This window comes from Lycorma delicatula, chromosome 2 (genome assembly GCF_047948215.1).
Source record: "Lycorma delicatula isolate Av1 chromosome 2, ASM4794821v1, whole genome shotgun sequence".
NCBI classification, from domain to species: domain Eukaryota; kingdom Metazoa; phylum Arthropoda; class Insecta; order Hemiptera; family Fulgoridae; genus Lycorma; species Lycorma delicatula.
Genome location: NC_134456.1, coordinates 109,731,066 through 109,749,189, shown reverse-complemented (window position 1 = coordinate 109,749,189; position 18,124 = coordinate 109,731,066). Strand labels below are relative to the sequence as shown.

The 18,124-nt window shown below is 35.8% G+C and overlaps 1 protein-coding gene across 1 annotated transcript in view; it reads right to left on the bottom strand.

Annotated features, from left to right (window-relative positions):
- Arr1 (arrestin 1) overlaps positions 1-15,429 on the bottom strand; it is a 39,515-nt gene extending 24,086 nt beyond the window's left edge. Inside the window, exon 1 of the mRNA XM_075356016.1 lies at positions 15,281-15,429. Coding sequence (XP_075212131.1) covers positions 15,281-15,389 — 109 coding nt within the window. The 5' untranslated portion in view covers positions 15,390-15,429. The remainder of the gene's footprint in view (positions 1-15,280) is intronic.
- Positions 15,430-18,124: the final 2,695 nt, after the last annotated feature.

Sequence of the window (18,124 nt, the reverse complement as noted above, 5' to 3'; positions counted from 1 at the left end):
TTTCCTTAACTTTCCTGTATGCTCCGTCTATTTTACCAATGTTCATTTCTCTTTCCACTTCTGAACACTTTTCTTTAATCCACTCTTCTTTCACCAGTTTGCACTTCCTGTTTATAGCATTTCTTAATTGCCGATAGTTCCTTTTACTTTCTTCATCACTAGCATTCTTATATTTTCTACGTCCATCCATCAGCTGCAATATATCGTCTGAAACCCAAGGTTTTCTACCAGTTCTCTTTATTCCGCCTAAGTTTGCTTCTGCTGATTTAAGAATTTCCTTTTTAACATTCTCCCATTCTTCTTCTACATTTTCTACCTTATCTTTTTTACTCAGACCTCTTGCGATGTCCTCCTCAAAAATCTTCTTTACCTCCTCTTCCTCAAGCTTCTCTAAATTCCACCGATTCATCTGACGCCTTTTCTTCGGGTTTTTAAACCCCAATCTACATTTCATTATCACCAAATTATGGTCGCTGTCAATGTCTGCTCCAGGGTAAGTTTTGCAGTCAACGAGTTGATTTCTAAATCTTTGCTTAACCATGATATAATCTATCTGATACCTTCCAGTATCGCCTGGCTTTTTCCAAGTGTATATTCTTCTATTATGATTTTTAAATTGGGTGTTGGCAATTACTAAATTATACTTCGTGCAAAACTCTATAAGTCGGTCCCCTCTTTCATTCCTTTTGCCCAGCCCGTATTCACCCACTATATTTCCTTCCTTGCCTTCTCCAATGCTTGCATTCCAATCTCCAACTATTATTAAATTTTCATCTCCTTTTACATGTTTAATTGCTTCATCAATCTCTTCGTATACACACTCTACCTCATCATCATCATGGGCGCTTGTAGGTATATAGACGTTAACAATCGTTGTCGGTTTAGGTTTTGATTTTATCCTTATTACAATGATTCTATCGCTATGCGTTTTGAAATACTCCACTCTCCTCCCTATCTTCTTGTTCGTTACGAAACCTACTCCTGCCTGCCCATTATTTGACGCTGAGTTAATTACTCTAAAATCACCTGACCAAAAGTCGCCTTCCTCTTCCCACCGAACCTCACTAATTCCTACTATATCCACATTTGTCCTACCCATTTCCCTTTTTAAATTTTCTAGCCTACCAACCTTTTTTAAGCTTCTAACATTCCACGCTCCGACTTGTAGAATGTTATTTTTTAATTTTCTCGTGACCCCTTCCTTAGTAGTCCCCACCCGGAGATCCGAACGGGGGACTATTTTACCTCCGGAATATTTTACCAAGGAAGACGCCTCCATTATTGCTATGTGAAAATGCAGAGAATTATAACTAACGAAGTTTATTTAATTGATTAAATTTTATGAATTACTATTAGCTAGACTTAGGCTGATCCCTCCTGAGGAATGTCATTTATCATACATAGCAATAATCAGTTGAGAAGCAATAATCAAATATCTTAGAATTAAATTCAAATGAGAAAAACAGCCATGTTTTTCCCATACTAAGATTATTACTAATCATTTCGAATCAAAACTGTGACTAGCATTATTACTGTACCCTAAAAACATAATGTGAATTTATATACACAAAACACTTTAAAATTTATGATTTATTTATTTAACAATAGTTTTAATAATGAAAAGAACAACCAGATTTAATCAAAATTATAATTTTATGGTTTGGTTAAATACACAAATAAAACTTTTTCTAAATAATTTAAATTCTAATCATTAATTTAAATTTTAATTAATGTAGTATATTTTTGTTTATAAAGTACTTCATCCATTGAAAAAATTCTCCTAAAATAAACCAACTCATACAACTGTCTTGAAAAAAAAGCAACAAAATTTGATAACCTTAACTGCAACCAAAACAAAATGAAATCAAAATATAGAGACAACAAAAGTTGGTCAAAATAATATAAATGTAACTGCATTAGGACTCACTCTATGACTTCATAACCTACGCACAGTAATAATTTTCATTAATAAATGGGTTAGTTTGATCTTAGGCTAATGCATGTAAATAGCAATGTATAATGCATATTCCAACTTACAACTTTGTGAAAAATATAAAATTATAACAATATTATAGTTATATTTGCCTGTTTGGTATATCCTTGAAGAGCAGAATTCCAGTTGTCATTATATGTGACAGAAGGTGAGGTTTGGTATTATTAAAAAAAATCTCCCCATGGACATTTTTACATTTCAGTGATATTTGATTACCGAGATAAAAAATCTGTTAAAAAATTGTCGTGTGTGCATATATATGGGTAAATGTATGAATTTATTTTGCTGATCTAAAACTTTTGTATAAATCGAGGGCAAGAAAAGTTTAAAATCTAATCACATGTTTCAAAGCAAATTTGAAATTAAAATTTTTTTTTTTTAAATACATCAAAATTGTATTATATCAGGAACAAAGTTTTATACTTTATACTGGCTAAACAAAATAGTCTAGAATGTTTTTATCTTTTTTTTCAATAAGCAAGACTGTCAAGATAAAGATAATTTTTAAATTTATGATTAGAGGTATATATTATAAGACCTATGAAAAGGCCCGGATTGCTATGCAACTTTATTAATATTTACAACTATGGAGATAATTTTAACAGTTAAAAATTTTCTTATTAAATAGTTAATTTTCTTATTTTATTATTTGGAATTTCAGTTCCAGTATCAACTATTTTACAGTGTAAAAATTTAAAAAAAATAAAATAATACAATATGATTATAAAATAAACATACAAATTTTATTCTTCAAACAAAACAATTTTAATTAATCATACAACATGCAAATATTTTTATTAGGGTTAAAAATGATTTGATTTTAGTAAGAATACACATAGGTCTATTGTTGAAAAGTGTCAGTTGCTGCATCAACTGAATGAAAATAGCAAAAGATCTATTGAGTCAATTTAAAGACTCTTCTTAAAGGTTGTATTTATAACACTAAAATATTTATACTATGGCATAGTATGTAGAATTAAATATTCACTCTATAAATACACACTTTTTTCTAAGCATAATCACCGTCTCTTTTTGAAATAAATTATAAAATTTATATAATATGTAAAACATTATACGATTATAAAAAGGATTATATTTAACTAATAACAAGAATTATTCACTATTGAAGAAAGTCAGCATGGAAAGGAAAGAAAATCATAGTATTGGAATCAAATTGTAGAAAAATTTAATGAACTGAAGTATGAGTATCTAGAAGTGATATAAACATTATCGCATTAAACATAGAAATCCTGAAAAAACTTGATAATATGAACTGATATCTCAATGTTTATAGAAAAGTAATGTCATCAAGATTATTTTCATACTAAATTAAAATATACATGTACAAGGCGTGTTTTTAAAGTACGGTGTGTTTTGAATTTGCTACATACAATATTAATTTAATATACATTCAATACAATACTACAATGTACAATACGTAATATAAACAGATGGCGCTTGCGAAGTTCAGTTATTTTAATCAACAGTCAGTTTTAAATCAAGATTAGCATAAAATTAAGAATTATCAACAATAGTTTAGTCTATGGTAGATTGTTTATAATGAGTACTACAATTAGCGATCCTGCCCAGTAAAATTGACCTGTAGGTGGAAGCCTCTTGACTCGTTATATAACCGACTCAATGGAAAAGTCTTGTTGCAGGCATTAATTTTTGCAACGTTATGAAAATTAAAACGATGGATTGTTTGATCACACTGTTACCTGAGATAAAACCTGGATTTCTTATTCGAACGTTGAGTCAAAGCAGCCGTCAATTTGATGATGGCATTCATTATCTCAGACCGATGAAGTTCAAACAAGAAGGTCCAGTAAAGAAGTTATGGCTTACTGTTCTTTTGGGAAAAAAGGGAGTCGAATTTAGTGATCACGGAATTATTGTGAATACCGATACGTATTGTGAGACACTAAAAATCTCAGAAGAGCCTTAAAAAACAAACGACGTGGGACAATCCCGCGAAATTTTGTCTTTGTATAACAATGATCGACCACGCGGCAAATCAATGAGGCCGTAGGAAAAAATTTGTTGGTAAATCTTCAAAATCTTCCTAAATTAGCTCCCAAATTTTATCTTTTCTTCGCCATAAACAGTGGCTTGAATCACAAAGTTTTGACGACGAATTGAAAAATGGCGTTACTACATGGTTTACATCATTTTCAGCAGAATTTATTGAAGAGGAATGAAGAAGTTGGTGAAACGCTAAGAAAGATTTTTTGAAACTGAAGAATAAATAAATAAATATAGTTTTTGTAGTTTTAAGTAACAAAGTTTATTCTTGTTTTTCACTTTTGCTTTTATTTCAAAATGGATCTTATTTCAAAAATACGCCTTCATAAAACTGTTATCTAGCCTTTCCTAACAAACCGTGCCGAAAATTGGTCTCTACTGAAGAAGAATAAGAAACATCTTATAATATACAAGAAATTAGATACGACACCACTAAATTTTACGACACCATTAGATTCCAAACTGTTACCACAGACCCTAAGTCGAGCACGAGACGTCTCAACCGTCAGACGTCTCTGCTGTTATCGAGTAGATTAACTGCAATGTGGTTTACATGATTCTGATACTTATTCTGGAATGGGTGGAAACGGGTCAGTCAGTTTCTCTTCGATCCAGTCATGGTAAGAAACCCAATCCGTTCGTTTCGTATGAAGAATAGGCCTCCCTTTCCTCCTTAGCACCGTCGTGCTCAATGTAAGTACAACAGGCGAGTGGTCCGACGATGAATCATAGTTGTTCATCAGAGTGTGTGCAGATGATATACCCAGTATGTCGGCTGGAATCCCGATACCACGTCCAGGCGCAGATTTTTTTTGGCTCCTCAGCGATCTACCCCTGCTGTTAGTCAACCGGGAACCCCACAATGGGTCTTTCGCGTTCCAGTCTTCTCCGGCAATAAATCTAGAACCCAGAGTCGCAAAGAAATCGAAAAACAACTCATCAGTTACAGTAACCGCGGAGGGCAGCAGACAGCAAACAGCCTAATAGGCCCCAACCAGTCTGTAATTTCAACTGTGGTTGCCAGAATCTGGTCAGTGCAGAAATCCGGAAGTTGGTGATGCCGCAGAGAACTCCGAATCAGAATCGCGGTTTCTCCATGGGCCCTCCCATCTGGGTGATTTGTCACATACAGAATAACCTTGAAGCCTGAGGTAGTTCCGGAGAGTAAAGTGCGTTTCCGATATCAAAATTACGTCAGGGAATTGGAAACTCCCATAAGTCCTAGCTCCTCACGCCTAGAAAATCTACCGTTAATGTTCCATGCAGCGATTCGTAGAAATCTGGACATCAACAGATTTTGGAGAGTACCTGGGTGAGCTAGTATATCAGACTCCCAATCTGTTGAACCAGGAAGTCTATATTTAATAAAAGCCTGTTAAGCTTGTCCACACTGCCTTTACTAGCACGCCCAGCTGCCGCAGCATACATTTTATGAGCATATTCAGGCTCCGCGTTGACAGTCCTCAGCACCCCACGACTCAACGAAGGAAAGTTTTTATCATCAAGCGCGGGGCCGGCCACCTTGCGACCAGCGGGTTCGATTCTCGGAACAAGTTGCAAGTTCCAATTCGCCTTCCGCCTAAGCTTCCTCCCCAATATCTCTTGATATACTCTGCAGCCTCGGTAGTTTGCCGGATGGTCGGACTGACACAAGGTGCAGGTTGCAGGAGTGCTGCTGTTCTTTCTGGAACAGTCAGCTGTCCGATGACTCTCTCCACATTTCACGCAGCAAAAAGGCATCATTAAATTGTTTTTAGTGTGCCCATATTGCTGACACCTCATGCATTGCACGAGGTCTGTAGGCTTCCGTGGCGTCTCGAATGACATTCTGCAATTGACAATGTACTCCAATTCAAAGATGGCCTTATTGTTCTCCTGTGGCTCCAGGTTCACGAAGAAAGTCAATGTGAGCTCCTTAGTTATCCTGTGGCGTGCATTTATCAACTCCTTCACCCGATGCCTGCGGCCTTCGATTTCGTCCTTTATCACCACCAGTGGAATAGAGAGGTGCAGGTATCTGGTTACAACATGAAAGGCTCATCGGTCCTTCCTTGTGAAAGTATGACCTATCAGACCGTGCTCTTGAATAACATGTGCAATCTTCTTGTACGCTTCGATGTCCCTAGAAATTATTCTCAACTGCTTACCTCCAACCAGTCGAATGCTGTAATCACTCTTGCACACAGCTGCTTCCAGCAGCTCGTACAACTTCAGCACGTCGTTTATTCCATAAAGCACAATCGGAGGATGCTTGACTGGCTCAGGTTGGTTCACAACTTCTGTATCCTCTAGTGGAAGGCCATTAAACCTATTCGATAGCGATAAGTTGCCATTGCTAGGACTATGATTCACTGCTTGCCTCCTTGGCACAGGTATCGTCCTCCACTGACTAGCAGTAGACTGGGACTCCATAGTTACAATTTCGTTATCACTCGAAGCAGATTGTTCGCCAAGTCGTTTCTAATAAGCTTCCTGCGCGCAGCCCTCCTCGGGTCCCTATCCAACAATGGTAGCGGACCACATTTTCTGGATGGTACATGACAACCTACAATCTTAGATGACCCCTCGTCTACCATATCTGCCGAAGGCAACTGACCCATATCCCGCAAGAACTAAGCATACATAAGCATAAACAACACTAGAAACCATATAAAGCAAACAAAGAAGTAAGGAAAAAAGTAAATAAACAATGAACAAATGGAGCGGTGGAATGAAATGATCCTCCAATATTATATTTGGAAAGAAAAAAATAATAATAAAATTTATACCTGATGATATTTAACTTCCAAAACGCAACCGAATTTATAAAACATAACTCAACACAAAAATAAATTTTAGGTAGAATACACTAACATAAGCAAACACATTAAGTGAAAGTATTATATAAATGAATTAATAAAGTCACCATAAAAGCAAGAAAACTACACTAGATGGAAGAACAAGAAGGTAGGAAGGCAGGCTAAATTGAAGGAAATATAGAAGGGGGAAACCAGGGGGAGCAGACATCAGGCGAATAAGCTCAATAAGGTATAAATAACATTTGACTGATATAAAATATTAAGATAATTAATTTATTTTTATATTATAAATTTGGTTTAATTTGTAATTTATTATTGCTTAATTCACAAGATCAGAGGTTTCGTGACATCATAATAATTTCTGTAGAAAAATATCAAGTCCGACCTAAATTCAAATCTGGAAGTAATATTACAAATCCTGACACTTCATCACAAGGTCAGCAAAGTTATTTAAAGTACTTTTTATTGTCAACTATCACAAATGTCAACATATTTAAATAAAACTTTACATATACTTCAATCATAAAATATTTAACGATGTTATGGTATATTAATTAATTAGAAATTTTATTATAAGTCTGTAAAGTTTACACTTTCATTTTTTCATCAATAGACAGTAGTGAGTAGTAACATGATTTCCCCAGCTCTGTTTCTCCTCTTAAAGGCAAGGTTAAGCTGTCTCTGTTATTGACAAAAATTCAATTAACTTAATTGGATCTATCCTTTATAAATCATAATATTAAATTGGAATTATTTTGATTGTTGATATGAAAATAAAACGGGATTATCCATTGTATCATTTTTCCATTTGCTCGTATGTTGCTTTTCATGTCATATTTATACAGAGTGTCCCATATAAAACGCAACCCAACCTTATATTGGTAGGCATTGAAATAATAAAAAGGCATGTGTAAATGTAAATGTAATTTTTATTATTACCATCCATTACCTTACATTTGGAGTAAATGTTGGAAGTGGCCGCCATCTTCTTGAATACAAGCTTCAATTCTTTTTACAGCGTTTCTTGCAACTTTTTTCAAAGTTTGTGGCTGGATATTTAATACAGCTTGTTCAATATTGACTTTCAATTGTTCAAGTGTTCGTGGTTTGTTGCTGTAGGCTTTTTCTTTGAGGTAACCCCGTAGAAAAAAATCCGCCGCAGTCAAATCTGGAGATATTGGTGGCCACAAGCCTCGACCGATAACACGATTACCAAAGAATTCCTCAACGAAATCAGAAGTTGAACCTGCGTAGTGCGATGTCGCACCGTCATGTTGTAGCCAGCAGTATCTGTCTTCCTCTTCCAAGAGTGCGATGAACTGAAATAAAATATCCTGATATCGTTCTGCATTAATGGTGTACTCGAAAAAATAGGACCCATTATTTTCTTCCGCGATATCGCGCACCACACGCCCGACTTCTGCGGGTGTGTTTTCTGTGATAAACATGGGGATTTTCAGCACTCCAAATTCTACTGTTTAAGTAGCCATCCAAATGAAATCGTGCTTCATCTGTGAAAAATAACGAATCCATAACATTAATTCCCTCACGCAGAAATCGACGGAACCGTTGACAATATTGTAGCCGTTTTTCTTTGTCGGGCTCAAGAAGTTGATGAACCGTTTGAATGCGATAAGGTCGTAATTGTAATTGTTTGGTCGCCCGATGAACAGTTGATTTAGACAAATTAATTTCAGCAGACAAACGTCTGATCGATTTATTTGGTGAGGCGAGTAATCGGTCTTTGATTTCAGTGACTGTATCTGTATTCAACACTGACGCAGATCTTTTGTGTTCTAATCACATTTTGTGTTCGACGCAGATCTTTTGTGTTTCTGGCCGACGGGAGTACGTTAAAAGCCGGACAGGTGTTGGCCTACAGTTCGGCTCCCAAGGTTCTCATGGAAGAGGACGTTGTAGAGGGCGGCCACACCGTCTATGTGGTTGTCCCTGACAACTTTCAGGAGGAGCGTAAGGTCGTGTGCGACCTAATTAATGGTATCGGCAAGATTTTCTCACTTACCAATAATAAGCTATCCTTTGGTGTTGCAGGCGATAAACTAGGTGTTTATCTAAGAAAAATCCTAGAATATGGTGGAAGGAGGAAAAATCGCATAATGAGGATCTATCTGGAACAAAGTCTGGAGCTACGTTGAGAGGGTTTCGGGACCCCTTCGAAGACTGTGACCGTAAGCGCATCCAATAAAAGTTATGCTGTCTTGCTCAAGCAAGTGAAGGATCGTGTTCAGAGCAATCTCCCGGAGATCCTATCCCTACGAAGAGGTCAGGGGGGCGAAGTGCTTATTCGGGTCAAGGATGAAGGCCAGGGGGCGGATGGTCTTCAGAGGAAAATTGCGGAAGCGGCTGAATGTGCGAAGGCCACATGCACGACTAGAGGTCGATCTAAAAAGCTGTGTATCAAGGACATTGACAAGCTAGCTACCGAGGAAGCGATACTTAAGGGCCTCGCATTTGCCTCGGGGCTGGATGTGAGCGAGTTCCGCGGTCTGACTCTTAGACAAGCGTATGAGAACACCAAAACTGCCACTTTTTTGATGCCGTCTAAGGCGGCTGACCCTCTCTGCAGAAGTGGTAGGATCAAGTTTGGGTGGGTCTTTTGCCGAGTCGCACTCAGCGCTAATAATGAGAAGTGCTTTAGATGTTGGGCCGTTGGTCATATAGCTGCCCATTGTGACGGACCTGAGGTTATTGTCCATACCAACAGAAGCACCATTTCCCATGATTTAGTGGAAAAAGTTGCTAAACGGCATAAGGTGGATCTAGTTGTGGCCAACGAGCTAAATAAGTCAATTTCTCCCAAGCAGGTATGGTACACCGATAGGAGGTGCGACGTGGCCATGATGGGTTTTGGGAGCAGACTAGGATAAAGCCTGCTTTTAATTGCAAGACTGTCAAAGCAGGTAGCCATTGCACCAATAGACGAGGCCAATATTGTACCAATAGATCCTCTTAGATCTCATGCGCCAGCTAAGTCTTCATTGCCTTAACGACGCTTCTCCTACACGAGACGGTGCTGAATTTAGCTATCCTTGATGGAAGTTGGGACCACGAATATTGTACCTGAAGAGTCCTGGATGACGATGTGACCAGCGTTTTTGGAGATATGGGACCCATTGTTCGTAGCTAGGAATAATAGCCCAGTCAAAAGATTGACTAATTACCAAGCAGAAATGGTTGTCACTAAGGTAGCAAACAGACTGTGCGAGGTGCATCAGTCATCAGTTATTTCCAGAGGCTTTTCAAGAGGTCGTCATGCATAAGATCTCCTTAATTGTTAGAAATTGCACGAATCACAAGGCTGATTATTAGTGGACACCGAAGGTTGCCCGTATTGGGAATGAGCTTCAACGACGTAGGAGAGTAATGCAGAGACTAAGACGCAGGGACGTGGTGGGTCTTGATAACGCAGTTCGGCAGTACAAGAACTGTAGAAGAACTCTCATTTACGAGATCAAGCTCGCAAAGCTGCTAAAGTGGCAACAATTATGCGAAGATCTTGATAACAACCCGTGGGAACAAGCCTATCAAATTGTTACGAAAAACTTGCTAGCGTTTAACGGTTTTGACAGAAGATTGCGTCAGGAGAGAAGTGGCCAAGTTTTTTCCCTGCGCGGAGCAACAGATTGAGGGCCCAGTTGAGTTTCAGAAGAGGCGCTTCACCTTGGTCGAGGTAATCTCAGCGATTAGCAGTCTAAAGAACGATAAAAGTCCGGGTCCCGATGATATCGCAACCAAGGTGCTAAAGGGCCTGATCAACATGATAAATCAGCAACTGGAGGATGGGACATTTCCTCGTTGTTGGAAGGAGCCGTCAGGAATTTCGTTCCTTATGCTTTCTGAACGCCACGGCTACGGCGATAGAGAAGATGCAGCCCACCAGAATACTTGAACTCAATAGGATACTGATACATACCCAAATCAATATGGCTTTACGAAGGGCAGATAAGCCATACAAGCCTTATTAAGAGTGGTGAACTGGGCGGTGGAAACCAGGACCAGGACGCGTAGAACCAGGGAGATCCCGACCCTCGTCCTACTGAACGTCAAAAATGCCTTTGGTTCAGTACCGTGGAAGGTGATCATGGAGGCCGTCAGGGGGAAGGGAATCAGCGACTACCTGCTGAAGCAGAACAGCGATTATCTCAGAGATAAAAGAGTCCACTTCTTGAAGGCGGTTTCCGTTTTTCGATATAAGGAGGGATCCCACAGGGTCGGTGTAGAGGCCCCTCTTATGGAATATTGTCTTTGACGGTGTGCTGGACGTTAATCTGCATCCGCAAACACAATCCATCGCCTTTGCGAATTATTTGGCTTTCTAGTTCGTGCGAGCAATGAGATTGAGACTTAGAAGCGAGGCAACGCAGCGCTTGCCTCGATAGATTCCTGGCTCAAAGACCACGGTCTAGACTACATGATTGTGGTGGACAGAAGGAAGATAGAACTTATCGACTTAATAGAAGATCATAGTATTCAGCCCAAAGACAGAGTTGAGTGTCTGGGAGTCACACTTGGTAAGTCGTGTAAGTTTAGTGATCATGTGTTATAGGTTTGTGCAAAGGCTGAACGTACCTCCTCTGCGATGAGCCATTTGATGTCCTCTCATGTTTCCCCCAGAGCGGCCAAACGTAGGGTCATAATGGTGCCCCCCATTATGACCCCCCTACATACATAGAATAAGACTGACGTTACCTATACACGGTGACCTCAATCTTATTGTATTCAGTCCCGGTGTGGAGGTCCGCTGTTTCCATCAGAAGAAACTTGGCGTGGTGTCGGCGTACAGAACGATTTCGTACAACGCCGTTTGTGTGTTAGCTAGGTCCCCCCGATAGACCGCAAGGAGAGCAAGGACGAGGTCAAATCTAGTACGTTACGCGCCTGGCAAGATTGTTGGGAATCTGGTGAGAAAGTAGCCTGGATCAGGAGGTTAATCCCTGATCTGCGGATCTGGCTGAAGAGGAAGCACGGAGAAACAAATTATCATATTAGGCAGATCATGTCTGGGCATGGACTATTCGAAGCGTACCTTTATGGCGCATGTACAAGGGAGTTTCCCACTTCTATGTTCTGTGAAGATCGGGACTCAGTAGACCACACATTGTTTCACTGTCCTGAGTGGGAAGACAAACGCAGGCACGCCGGTATCGGTGATCTATCACCGGAACAACTGATGGGGTATATGCTGTCCAGAGCAAGTAACTGGAATGGTGTCGACGTATTTGCCAGAACCGTTCTCCAAGCTAAGGAAGTAGAAAGAAAAGCAGAGGATTTTAGGAGCAGCTGTCCATGGAGAAGCTGGGGTTGGTGGATAACCGACTTGGGAAACCTCTGCTCGTCCACGCTTGGTCACTCCCTCCCTACTCATCGAGATCACCTGATGAAAGGTTCTGTGTACAAGCGAAGAAACGGAACCGAGAGCGAAGGACAGCCCCCTGCTGAGACGAGCGTTTATTTTACGAGCGTTGCAGCGCACGTTGAAGCATTACTATACTTTCAATACGACTAGTCACACATCAACGGACGTCTGGTTTAGCGTACGTTTCAAATGTACGTACAATGCAGAACGCCCATATCATGCTAATGCGTTGCAACATTCTGTTTGTATCAATTGAGCAAACACACAACTGTGTTTTCAACGGCCGTCAATTAATAAAATACCTACGTTTGTACGAGTAATTTTATTATAGTGATAATAGAAAAAGAAATGATACGACTCCGAACTTTTGATTAGTGAAGTGTAAAAACGGATTGTTTTGTGTGATACTTCTTGTGAAGATTACAAAGATAAAAATTTAAAAAAAAACTGCAGCTTGTATTGCAGTTGCTTCATCTTTATTTGAAACATTCGACAATAAAACAGAGGCCGAAAAAAGTACTAGGAAAGTATTCACATATTTTAACATATGTCTATAATTCTAGATTCTGTTATATTGCCAAAGCAATTGTCCAGCCTACTTACAAAATGATTTGTGAAAGCATGTCAATAGCAATTAATAGATCTATTTATGTTTATATTGTTGTCAAAATCAAAATCTTCTAATCCCTAGATGGTTCGAGTATCGTCAAAATTATAACCATCACTTTTGCGGACAAAGTTGAGCAATACACAACACAATGTCAGCAGCAAAATCTACATTTACATCAATTGGCCTATAAAAGTTACGCCACTTAAAAATAATGTTTGTAGTTCATATATGAAGATCCAGTTGCAGTTGGTTTTATAATTTGAATGTGTTTTCTGTCTACAACCACCACACAGTTGGAAAAATTAGCTTGATATTTAAAACCCTCCACTATATTATTCCAATCTGCTTCATTAGGAACAGGAATACATTTTGGTTTTATCACATTCCACACTGTTCTGCACGCAGTTCTTACAGTTTCACTGCCATTGAACGTCCAATCCTGAAGTTATAGTGCAAACCCTTTAAACTGCATCCACTGCCAAGATACCTGAAAATAGAAACAGCCCTTATAACAATTGAACAACTCAGACATTTTTTCTTATATTTATCTGTTCTTACAATTGAACAACTCAGAAATGTTATTATTTTTTTACAGTACAAGGTGCAGAGAAGAAATAGGGAAGTATCAGAGATTACTTTGCCCGAAATCGCAAAAATAAAGTAGAAGCCAGTAGGTCGGGCTCCGAGGCAAAACCATAGGAAGTATGTATATGAAGAACAGATAGGTTTTTTAGAAAAACCTATGGAATTGCGAACTACCAACAGCAATATTCCAGAAAATCCAAAACAGATAAATAATAGTATTGATAAGGAGAGTGACAGTTGTGAAAATGATGTTGAGGGAACTGTAGATCAATAAGTTACTCCAACAACTTCAAAACAGCCTGTGGTAGTAAATACTGCAAAGCGTGCTTGAAAAATTAATTATGTTGGAGATAAATTGATCAGTTTTATGGATGCTCACCAACCAAAGCAAGATTTATCTGAAGAAGATCTATGCTTTTATCTATGCTTTTTTTAAATCTGCCTTCAGTTCGGAAATTAAATTCTGATCAAAAATTTACAATTAGAATGCATACACTGCAACTTGTACAAAACTTACTAAAATCTGCAGATACGGCAAATAGTGCAAGAGCAAATAATTTAAATGCTTCTTCTGCGCAACAATCTACTGCCATGCATGCTAATACAAATAACATACTACTGTTTTTTTTGACCAACATTTCTCTCGAAATTTATCTAGATCGTCATCAACAGCTAGTTTTTTCAAATTTTTCTCCAACTACTACTCTACTGATGAATCACATGTCGAAGACAGCTCACTCAGTCCACATTATTCAAATTTATAATTTATAAATACTGTACTTATTATACTTATTTTGCGAATTATTTTGTAGGCAGTTCATAGTTAATAAAATAAAATGTATTGAATAAGTTTTGGTACTTACCTTTATGTAACAGTAAGCATTTCTTCTGGTGGAACTGCGCTCCTCATATTAGTATCTTGTTACGATTAATAGAAACGCATATAGGAAGTGAAAATGGATTTTTGAACAGTGTTTTATGGATATTTGAATCTAGATCTTCCCAAGAGTAGAGTGACAATTTTCTGCAATATTTAAAAAAAATTGTGGCTGAAGGATCCGTCATAGTAATGGATAATGCGCCGTCCCATTGCCTGAAAACTGAAAAAAGTCCAAATGCTTTGTCCTAAATATAGGTAATTGCCGAATGGTTAAGGTTTAAATCGAAGAAAATCGCACACACCGAAGACATGTTAAAAGTAGAACTTATTAGTAAAATCAGTTAAACAAAAATACACTCATTATCAAGCAGATAAAATCGCAAAATCAAAAAATTGTTGGGATTATTGAGGGACATGGAAAAATTAGATTTTTTTCATTTTTCTAAAAATAATTATTTATTGTAACACCAAAACTATTTATTTTAATTAATGATGTAATTGTTGGTATATCGGTAATTTTTATCAATCATTTGTTGTTTATAATTTGTGTGCTACAATAACTGTTAAATTTTATCTACGTAATAATCATTTCACCCTTCTCAATAAAAGAGATGTTAAATCATATTTAAAGTTATACAATAAATAAAAATGTCCTCAGTTAAGTTTCTCTTAATTTAGAGAGGAAAATTTAATTTAATACACTTTTTTTTTAATAAAAAAATAATACTAATATTTTATTTTTTTAATTAATTCAACTAGAAAAAAAAGAGGTATTATAAAGTGATGATTAAATTGTATAAATATATCATTTTTACTTAAAAATTGGTTTACGTAGTAATCAAAATTTTAACAACTAACTTACTGTTAATTGTTTATTTTTTAGACAAATGTGAAATTGTGATTTCTGATTTCAAAGAGCATATTGGAGTACAAAAATTCAAATAGAAATTAAATTACTAATTTGTATTATCAGTTTATTTGTATTAATAAAAAAAATAAAAAATTTACTTACCTATAGGTTCAACAGAAGAAATATGATCAACAAAATCTCGCTTTCCAAGATATAATGTAAGTTTCCCATTAGGGGAAACTTTTTTAAACACCTTAAAATTGAAGACCATTGTGAAACTGACCTACTGAAGATACGATTCAGTGCTACTGCTTATATATATATAAAACTGTTATGCAGCATAAGGCTTCTAAGCCATTTACATTGAATAATCAAATTAAATAACTTTCATACAGTTAGCATCTTACTTTTCTTCATATGTTGCGTAGTTTTTAATATTTTTCCCACTAATATAATTAAGTTAATACTAAAAAATCAATTGCCATTCTAGTAAATATTATTATACCATGTGACATTAGATGATGTCAGAGGACTTTTTTAACTTTTACATAACTGTAAAAAAAATTCTGGATTCATTCTCATTCATTATATTTTATCAAAGGAAAAATCAATGAACGTGAAACTACTTTTGATAATTTTTAAAATTCCTTTATTTTCCACACTTAGAATTTTCTGTAGTTAAAATTATACAAACTTTGATTATGAAATTAATGTTTCAATAAATTATTTCCTAAGAATATTTTGTTTTTTATTTCAATGTTATTTAAGTTTAAACCACCTTAAGTAAAAACAAATTAAGCTTGATCTAACAGAAAAGAACTTGCCTAAAATTTCATTTCCTATTTCTTAGATTTCAGTCTTTTATTTCAGACATAAAAGAAGAGAGAAATAAATCTGATCAAAGTTTTAGTAATTCAATAAAAAATTAACTTCATTTTACAGAATATTGTATTACAGTACTTTTATTATAATTATTGTATTGTATTATAAATTACTTGTATTGCAAGCAATCCTATAAATTTAAAAAGAACTCAGTTTTCATAAATATCTGGGTTTTCTCTTTTTATAATAGATGAACAACCAGAAATTTTATAATCATCCAAATGGAAACAAAGAATGACACACAAGGGTTTGGTGGCCAGCAAACAGATTATATCAGATTCTTGTAATTATGAAAACTCCTCCCACTCACCACCCTCTCTTAAGATTTTTTTTGCTCCTGGATAATCATATTACTAAGCAAAAGATGAAGACTTAATTAACTCCATGCATAAATAAATTACATCTTGAAGGTTGGTCTGTCTCTCACCAATTATACCTTTAACTGTTTTACTGGCAAGTTGTATTAGATTAATGGTTACGTAGCATTTAATCGGTTCCTATCATTTGCAAAAGCATATACTGATAATTGATATAAATACAAAGATAATTCAAAAAATAATATAATTCAAAGATAATATAAATACAATCAAAATAATTCCATGTTCTGATTACTGATGTTCAGGCAACAATAATATGAACTGAAAAAATGTTATAATGCAATTTGAGTAACTCAAGATAAACTGGTTACGCAACTGATCATTACTCAGAAACATATGGTTTTCAGAAAGTTACATTGGTTACTTGCACAATGTGTTTTTTTACTCTAGTACTTTAGAGTGCTGAATAAGCTTTATATAATATACAAACATTGCATTCATTGACAACATTCGTTATCACAGCAATTATTTCTACCAAGAATGATCTTAGTTAAACTTTGAAGATGGCCAAGGCAACACAAACAAAATAATAACTCTGTTATTTTACCACTTGGAAAAATTCAACGCAGAAAATCTGAAAAATGTTTCCACATTCATTTCAAATTTTATAAGTTTAAAATAAATGTATTTATTTCTCTTCATATTTTTTTTTTAAATACAAAAAATTTACTTAAGAGAAGAAATACCTGGCCCCTTTCAAAATAGATGATACACAGATTAAAATACTTAATTTTGAAAATTTTGTGTGAAACACAAAGATTACATGAAATTAATTTATTCTCAGCAATAGAAGGATAGGAAATTTGATCTTATAGTAATACAAAACATATTTCATTAATGTTGGTATGTTAGGTACCAGTACCACAATCATAATGGTTGTAAATGTCCTAAAATGAAATGTCTCACCTGAAAATAGCACAGCCATTCTCAGAAATAACATCCCATCCCATCCTCAGCTTAAAAAAGTAAATAAATAACTGTTTTCTTCATTGAGCTGATTAAACTATATCATATATATCGACAAGACAACTGCTTCCAAAATGCAAGTGGTATTCAGTGCAGGTGATACAACCTGTACTGTGAAGGTAATCAGTGTTCTACTGTAATCAGAGTGATTACAATTGAACACTGAAAGTGATTACAATAGACCATTGTAAAAAATTATACAGGAACCTTATAATGAACATCATTACTCTCAGGGAAAATAATTCTGATTAATGGAAATTGTACTACAAGTATGTCATAGCCATAAGAAATGTTGAGACAGTCAGTGTTTGCAACAAATTAATATACCCCTTTCTGTATCAAATAATGTATAATACAAGTATCTCCTCAGTCAGGAAAATCTATTAATATAATTAATAAATTATTTTTTTCTTGATCAAAGTTCAGCATTGTTTATTTTTGGATTTTGGAAGTTTAGGAACTATCAAAGATAAAACGTGATTTTTAACAAATCTCAATGAAAATGGAAATTCTAAATCAGACCTTTTTATATTTTTATACTGTACGTTCAAATCATACTCCCTGCTAAACGGACTGATTCTTATGACATATTTGGTTTTTAGAAGTTCCACTGGTGGTTTCATTTTTCAAGCTAACTTAAGTGTAACATTTTTTAACAAAAAAATTTAAAGGTCTATCCATACAATAAATAAAAATAAACCTAAACATTGTAAAATAAAATAAGGTTGACTTAAAAAATGAAACCAGCTGCAAAAAATATCTATTCCATTATTCTTTAAAG